This window comes from Thamnophis elegans, chromosome 3, assembly GCF_009769535.1.
Source record: "Thamnophis elegans isolate rThaEle1 chromosome 3, rThaEle1.pri, whole genome shotgun sequence".
NCBI lineage: Eukaryota > Metazoa > Chordata > Lepidosauria > Squamata > Colubridae > Thamnophis > Thamnophis elegans.
In genome coordinates this window covers 28,000,095-28,008,045 of record NC_045543.1, presented here as the reverse complement: position 1 = coordinate 28,008,045, position 7,951 = coordinate 28,000,095, and the positions used below count along the sequence as shown (strand labels likewise).

Below are 7,951 nucleotides of genomic sequence, written 5' to 3'. Positions count from 1 at the left end.
GTGTGAAAATACCATATTGGTAGTAGCCAGGCCTGCTCCCTATATAATTTTTTTGGCTATGGATTAATTGAGATTAATTCTGCCACCAACTGTGCTTTCTGGATGTGGGTTTTTATGTGCCTGCTTGGTTGGTCTGATGTTTAGTTCGGGCATTTACTTTATTGAAACTACTCAGAAAAGAAAAACTTCTAGATCAGAACATGGGGAATTTAACATAAAAATTACTTTCTGTTTTGGAATGCTAGCCCACCAAGATCCCCAAGTCTGTTCTGTAACTCTTGGAAGTAAATCATATGGAGAAGTTAAAAAAAAAACTTGAAGGTTTATACAGTTAAAACAACAGCCGCACTCCCGCAATGCACCATGTTCTTTATCGGGGACTTTTATTTGGAAGTCAGAATCATTCGTTTACTTTAGCTTTATTTCTAAATGTGCCCATTTGAGAGTGTACCTTCACCCTATACTCCCCACCCCCATACTCCTAGAAATAAATTCTTGAGCATGATGTGAGGGAATCTGTAAACTTTGAGTGTCTCAGATATCCTCTGCCGCCCTGCCGTTCCTTCTGCCTGTTGTTGCAGGTCTTTTAGAATAGGGATTTCAAAGCTGCCCCCCCCTCCCTGCCAAAGCGGTCTTTTTTTAGATCATTAGCCATTTCTAATTAATGTGTCTGTTTCTCCTCTCTTTTAAATTAATTATAGTTCCCTCCTTTTGTTACCTCGTTTTGATTTCTAATCCAATTATCTTTTTAAATAATTGCTTTATCGCTCTCATCATTGATATGGTACCCCCTCACAGCCCCTTGGCGATTGTATGGTAATGTGGTGTAGATTTAAAAAATAATAATAATAATCTCAGTCTCCTTATCTCTACCCTACTACACTTCACTCTTTGCCATTTTCCTCGGGAGAGAGGGGGAGGAATTATCCGCCATTTTCAGAGAGTTTCTGTGTTAAAGAAGAAACCTTTAAGTAAGACAGAAAGTGAAGCAAAAACAAAAACTTTATTGTACTTGATATAGAAATTAAGTTGCCTTTTTAATATTAAGATCCACCTAACTACATATAAAATTATTGCTTTTTTTACTGATATGTACAAAAAGAAATGTTTTGTTTTGCTGAACATTTAACTTTGCACTACCTGGGAATTCCATTTAAAAATTATATCGCATTATCAATTCACTATATGTTAATTTTGTTGTTTTTCTTCTAGAGTGCTGTGAAAAACTCTGCTGCCTTGTGGGATTCCTTTCAGTTGTTGGTTGGATGAATATTTAAAAAAGAATAAAACATATACACACGCTGTTTGAAAAACTGCTAAAGAAACAAATACATAAGTGTGTGTGGATAAATTGGAAAAAATATTTCCAGCTTTTAGTATGATGTCTTACCTCAAACAGCCCCCCTATGGCATGAATGGGCTGGGGCTAGCAGGACCGGCAATGGATCTTCTACACCCTTCAGTGGGGTATCCAGGTGAGCTCCCCTCCCCCTTTTCATCCCCTCTCCCCTTCCATCCCCTTTCCCCTTCCATCCCCTCTTCTCCATTGAGCAGACACACTCAAGTCATTCCACAAAGTTTGAAAAAAGAACAAATCTGCCAATTCCTCTGTTTTGCCCTACAAAACAGGCATTAAGAAGGGAATTATCTCCCTTCCTGCTCTTCCATTCTTGGAAACTGCACTAATGTTTGAGTTCAGTAATTGAGTGTTTCTTAACAATCTTTGAATGCTTTTGATGAAAATAAGTCTATTAAAAAATGGAAAGCACTTTACTAAAACATTAATCTAAGTTTTCATAATGGAGGTGATTTCATATTCCTGATTTCTACCTTGTTTTGCTTTTACATTCAGATAGATACGGTAACCAGATATACCAAACACAGAACAAGTATGTGGTTGTTTAAAAAGAACAGACCCAAGGCAGGGAGGCTGTTTGATAAACGGGTCTTTAAAAGAAAGTGAAACTTCTGTGAGGGTTGATTTTCCAAAGTATAGTTGTAAGTGAAGACCCAGGGTAAAGAAAGTGGTGCTCAGAAGGTATGAAAGCAGAAGGTATGGAGGGCAGTTCCAAAATTTTCTACTCAAAAACTTGTCCTGAAGGAAAGGTTTTACAATTGAGAGAGTCTACATTCACATTTCCCCCCACTTCCATTAGCTCGGTGGCCAAGAAATCCAAGCACGGGTTTTGCAATCGTTTGTGGTCTGATGACAAATCAGGTTAGTGCTAACTAATTCAAGGGAATGCTTCATATCCTTATGGTTGTGAAAGGTGTAAAGCGCCAACATCCTGACTTGTAAGGCAAGCAGCTCGCTTAGATCAGTAGTAAACTGGACTGGTTTCGCTAGAATTTATTCCCGTCTGAAGCGTTGTAACCTGAGCCTATAACGCTCATAATTAGGCCAGTTACATTAAGTACGCTTACAAGTACAGCCTAGCTTGGACGTACTTTACTACAGGCTTTGGGGGAATTTACCTCCGAGTTAAGGTTTCCAAATATGGCAATAATATGCAAGGTATTGAAACGTCGAGCTTCCCTTTTAACTGCCGTGTTATCCAGCCACTTTGAGCTGTTGTCGCAGGTCCGAGGTAGCTGCGAAGTCCTCTTTCGCCAAAGGCCCAGCTGCCTGCCAGCCCGCCTTCTTTCGCAAAGTTGAATGGAGGCAACTTCCTTTCCTCTTTTGTACTATTTTCTGTGATTCATATTTATAGGCTAGAAACATAATCAGGTTTTTAGTTGTTTTTTGGTTTTTTGCTCCTGGCTCGGCGAGTGCACAATTCCCCCCCCCCAACCCCCAGCTTCCCTCGTGGGATCGGCCGGCCCGTTTTATAGAAATCTATGGGCAACTGGGTCTCTCCACGGCTGGCGACCCGCCTGCGTCAAGGGATTGGTGGGCGTGGGAACTAGCGAGCCTGGTTGTCTCGCCTCCCCCTCCTGAATCGGGGCAGCGGGGCGGGGGGCGGGGAGGGGAGAGCAAGCGAGAGAGAGAGAGCGGGTCTGATTGCCTCTTATCTTTCTGTCTTCTTTCCTTCCTGCCTGCCTTCCTTGCCTCGTGTGGCTTCGGGACCCTTCAGCCACCCCTCGGAAGCAGCGGCGAGAACGTACCACCTTCACCCGATCGCAGCTGGACGTGTTGGAAGCGCTTTTTGCCAAAACCCGCTACCCAGATATATTCATGCGAGAAGAGGTGGCCCTGAAAATCAACCTGCCGGAATCCAGAGTCCAGGTCTGGGGACTTTTAAAGAGCGTTTCTGGGACTGGGGGGACCGGGGCCTTTGTCTGCAGGAAGGGGGTCGTTGGGGCACGCCAGTTGGCTCCGTTCGCCTACCGCTTGTTCCAAACTCAAGTAAAGAAGGGATGTGGACGATTCCTTTTACTTTAAAGATTCTTCTGGTTCGGGGTCCTTTCTAGTCTCAATCTGATCAGGGGCCATTCTGACTTTTGCTTTAGGACTGGTATTTATTGGGATAAATTACTCTTCTTCGCTCAGCCGGAATAGTAATTGTGCAAGGATCGACAGGCCCAGTGCTGGAATGGCAGAAGGGCGCTGAAGATCTTTCTCGGTTTATTGAATCTGGCAACTTCCCTTAGCTCCCTTATCACTTTAGAGGAATCAATACTTTACAGATACTTATTTTCTCCTCTTCTCCAATCAATGTTAAGGCCACACCCTAAACACATGTCAATGGATACACTCCAACACAAGTCAGTTTTCACTAATTTCCATGGCAATCAATAGGATTTTTTTTCCTCATCTCATCTTGAGTGTGTCTACATAAAACTTAGGATACTGGATGTAGCACATATGGTGCACAAATAGTGGAAGAAAGGTTAATTTATTTCTCTTTAATTGTTTTATGTGTAAGATTAAGACTACATAAGCATTTTACGACTGCATAAGCAACTTTAAAATAATTTGACATCCTAATCCTTAATGCACTTGTAACATTATCCACACTTGTTTATCTGGAAATAAATTCTACTGCGACTTATTCAAATATATATTGGTTAAATACCACATTTCTTAAACATGAAATCAAATTGATTTCATCAATTTAAAAGTTTTTCTTTTTGAACATAGGAGTTATATTGAAAGCTTCTCATGTATTTCCAGTCCTCTGATTGGTGGTTTAATTAGGAGTTTTAAAGTGAACAAACTTGTGATTAAGATTTGGAGTCTTACCCTTGCTCCTTTATGTGAGGCTTTTAAAATTTGTCTCCTCTTCTTTCCCCTGCCCCCAGCAACAATTTATTCCACTCCAGTAGAATTGAATCCCAGTTGTTGATTTGAAACTCAAATTTGGACAGAATGATAGGCACCAAACTATCTCTTTAGGATGTAAATAAGTGTATAATTAAAGTACAATCACACCTTTGCCATGCAAGCTGGATCCTTCCTGTTTGTTTGCTGCCCTGTTTGTTTGCTGCGTGTCCTATTTCTCACTGAGGGCAATTTGAAACCATGAAATGAAAGCATTTAAAGGGAGGGGAAAGAACTGAAATTGCAAGTAAATCATATAATGATGATTTCAATATGTGTATGTATGGTTGAGTCAAATAAAGCAGGGCAGATTTCACATGCAATCATTACACATCCGAGCTATGAAAAGTGATGTATAGAGAACATTTTCAAAACCTGAAGTAGCCTTAAGATCATAAGCAATGTGTTGGGAAGTGATTGGTTATTTTGTCAAAATTAACACATTAAAATTTTCTGGCACTTTTAGGCTATTGCTATTAACTACTCAGGAATGTTCTACTTTTGAAAGTTGTGAAAGATTGCAGAAATTAAATATTTAACTTTTTTTAACAATGGAAACCGCACTTTGTGGGTGCCTACACATTAGACCTATGGAATTACTAGATGCTTGGATTCTGGACTAAATGTTTAGGGACTTGAATTGGTTCAGTGAACTCCCATTTACCTGTTGGCTAGTCTGCTTTTAGTCTGTAAATCTCTGGTGAGGAAGGTTGTAAAATATGATATGAATTTGACTTGTGTATAATCTGAATGAGAGATGGGTGCACTATCTTTCTTGAGGTTATATAAAAAAGGGTTGAATCATGCAAGTGATGAATGTAACAGTACCTTTGCTATGGTTGTTGCATTAGTGGCAACATTAAACATATACTGTGTAAGTATTGTTCATTGTGACTCTGCCTCAGAATCTGTAGTGGGTCTTTTCTTTGAAGAAATAGATATAAAATACTTAGTTACAGTTTAATGCAATAGAATATTAACAGAGGTACATAAAACTCTGGATGCTGTACTCCATCAACAATATGGTTGTTAAAAAAATTGCAACATGATTTTCATATTAATGAGAACTCTCTCAGGAAGTAAAGTAGACTAGTAGAGCAGACATATGAATCTTAACCTTAGATGAACAATTTGGTTTGCCCACCCTTTCTGACTTTTAATTGACAAATTTCACCTATCTTTTCCATAAACTAGTCTTAACATTGACTATTAGGAGTTTGGAGGTAGGATTCATGAATTTTGTTTATTTGGAATGGTGTGGCTGGTGTGACTTGTAGAAGAAGTGCGGTTGAATTTGACAAGGGATATCATCTCCAGTCTCTTGGAAGTGGAGGTAGCTGTTGATTGGTTTGGAATATAAAATGTTGATGAACAAGGAGAATAAATTAATGATATTAAGAATCAAAATTCCATCTTGCTCCATTGAATGCAAGGGATGATACTGCTTAGAGCTGAATGCTACAGGTGAATGGCTTGAACATAACAAAAAGTAGCCTAGAAAATAGGTAAAATGGCATATGAGAGTATTTGGTGAGGATACTGAACATTCTAACCTCTGATATAAATGCACCTTCAATTTTCTAATGCAAGGCATCTTAAAATATTAACACTAATTGGTACAGGACAGGTGAGGAGCACTATAATTTACTGACAGCTTTGGGCAAATTTAAGCTGGCTACTGTGATGGAAACAATGGATCTGAGATCTTGATCATCAATAGTTTCCTGTCTGTGTAAGACTTGGGAAGATAATAGCATGTAAATTCTGTAGTTAATCTTGTCCTGTTTGGATTCTTTTACTAAGGAATCAACTAATATCTAATCTTAGCTTCCTCCTATACGCACTTTCTATGTACATAGATCCAGAGAAGGGACATGTATTTGTTAGGAATGTTCTCCCCTTCACCCTTCCCTCAGCCCCTCCCACTGCAATACAGTATTAATAGCAAAAAGGACAGGAAGGCCTTAGTGGTAAAGATTCAGGTACATTTATAAGTTCCAAACAAAGTTGATTAGTCAAAGGTGGGATGCTAAGAAAGAATATAGAAGCCTCCATTCAAGATGGGGTTACTGAGTTACTGAGTTACTCTGATTTATGAGGAATTATTTAAAAAGTTTTGGAAATTGGCAAATACAGTGGTGATACAGCCAGTAGGATTCATGGCCAGTGGTCAGAGAGAGGTGGGCATTCTGCCAACGGGCAATCAGTGTTGTGTGTGTGTTTTCTAGGATACAATTGCCTGCATCAGGGATGCGGCACCCATCCTTGATCGCTTGGCTTCTCTTCTGCTGGACCCATCCTCTGAATATGCTCTTGGCGGTCCCACCTGTAGCTATTTGGGATTCGCTAAGCCAGACTTGGTGGCTTTCCTTCCTGAGAAGGAGGGAAGACACGGCAGGTAGGGTCAGCGAAGGGACTGGAACGAGGCTGAAAACTCTCTTTTTCGGTCTAGAGTCCCCGAGTAGTCCTGATCTGTTTGGCGTCGAAGGCGAAGGTTGAGGAATTCAGTGAAAGGCGGGAATGGAGGAGAAGGGATGGAAGCGGCAGGAGAGTTGGTCGTAGATCGAACTGTGGGGCGGAGCAGGGGAGGTCAGATTGGGCCTTCCTCCTCCCTTCGGGTCCTCTCCTGGGAGAACAGGATCTCACGGAGCGCTGCCTTTGCCTCTCTTCGCAGGTCTGGTTCAAGAACCGCCGCGCCAAGTGCCGGCAGCAGCAACAGAGCGGCAGCGGCGCCAAGAGCCGGCCGGCCAAGAAGAAGTCTTCTCCAGCGCGGGAGAGCTCCGGCTCCGAAAGCAGCGGCCAGTTCACGCCTCCCGCCGTCTCTAGCTCGGCCTCGTCTTCTTCGTCCAGCTCCAACTCTTCGGGCCCGGCGCCGGGCGGAGCGGCCTTGAGCAACTCGGCGGGCGCAGCGTCAGGATCGGCCTCGTCGGCTGCCTCGCTGAGTAGCGCGCCGTCGGCCGTGGCGGCCTCGTCCATCTGGAGCCCCGCGTCCATCTCGCCCAGCGCGGGGCCGGAGCCCCTGGCGTCCAGCGGGGCCTCTTGTATGCAGCGCTCCGTCTCCGGCGCTTCGTCCGCCTCTTACCCGATGTCGTACGGGCAAGGCGGCGGCTACGGCCAAGGCTACCCGGCGCCGCCGCCGCCACACTCCTCGTCCTACTTCAGCGGGGTGGACTGCGGGTCCTACCTGCCCATGCACGCGCCCCCGCACGCTCACCAGCTCAGCCCGATCGCGCCCTCGTCCCTAGCGGGCGCCCATCCCCACACCCACCACCCGCTCGGCCAGAGCTCCAACCACCACCACCACCATCACCACCACCACCACCACCAGCCTGGCTACGGCGGCCCCGGGCTGGCCTTCAACTCCTCCGACTGTCTGGACTACAAAGAGGCGGCCCCGACCGCCGCCTCCTCCTGGAAGCTTAACTTCAACTCCCCGGACTGCCTCGACTACAAAGACCAGGCCTCCTGGCGCTTCCAAGTCCTGTGAGGTTGGCCTCGGCGCCCGCCGCCTCCCCCCCTCCCGTAGCGCCCACTTTCTTCTCGGTTCCTCGGGACGACGACCTCTTTCTTCGTCGCAAATAATGCCCTCCGTCTCGGCTCACCCGCACCGGCCTTTGCTCTTCCGCGTGTTTGACCAGCTGATGAAAAGCAGCCTTTGAATTTGTTCCAAGAAAGGAAAGGCGCGGTGAG

At 44.1% G+C, this 7,951-nt stretch overlaps 1 protein-coding gene across 3 annotated transcripts; it reads left to right on the top strand.

Moving 5' to 3' along the window:
* Positions 1–1,378: 1,378 nt before the first annotated feature.
* OTX1 (orthodenticle homeobox 1) lies at positions 1,379–7,748 on the top strand. 3 transcript variants are annotated; one of them, XM_032214451.1, is made up of 4 exons: positions 1,379–1,475; positions 3,075–3,226; positions 6,936–7,096; positions 7,208–7,748. In XM_032214451.1, exons 1-4 carry the CDS (start codon positions 1,379–1,381, stop codon positions 7,746–7,748), a joined length of 951 nt encoding a protein of 316 aa, XP_032070342.1. The 3 variants fall into 3 exon arrangements, with proteins under 3 accessions (XP_032070342.1, XP_032070341.1, XP_032070340.1); XM_032214450.1 differs by having other exon boundaries at positions 1,379–1,479; positions 3,055–3,226; XM_032214449.1 differs by having other exon boundaries at positions 6,936–7,748.
* Positions 7,749–7,951: the final 203 nt, after the last annotated feature.

Excerpts from the sequence above, each read along its gene's own strand:
- OTX1 (XM_032214449.1), top strand. The coding sequence starts at position 1,379 with ATGATGTCTTACCTCAAACAGCCCCCCTATGGCATGAATGGGCTGGGG. Across the intron at positions 1,476-3,074 it reads CCCTTCAGTGGGGTATCCAG|CCACCCCTCGGAAGCAGCGG; the intron begins GTGAGCTCCCCT and ends GGGACCCTTCAG. Across the intron at positions 3,227-6,935 it reads TGCCGGAATCCAGAGTCCAG|GTCTGGTTCAAGAACCGCCG; the intron begins GTCTGGGGACTT and ends CTCTCTTCGCAG.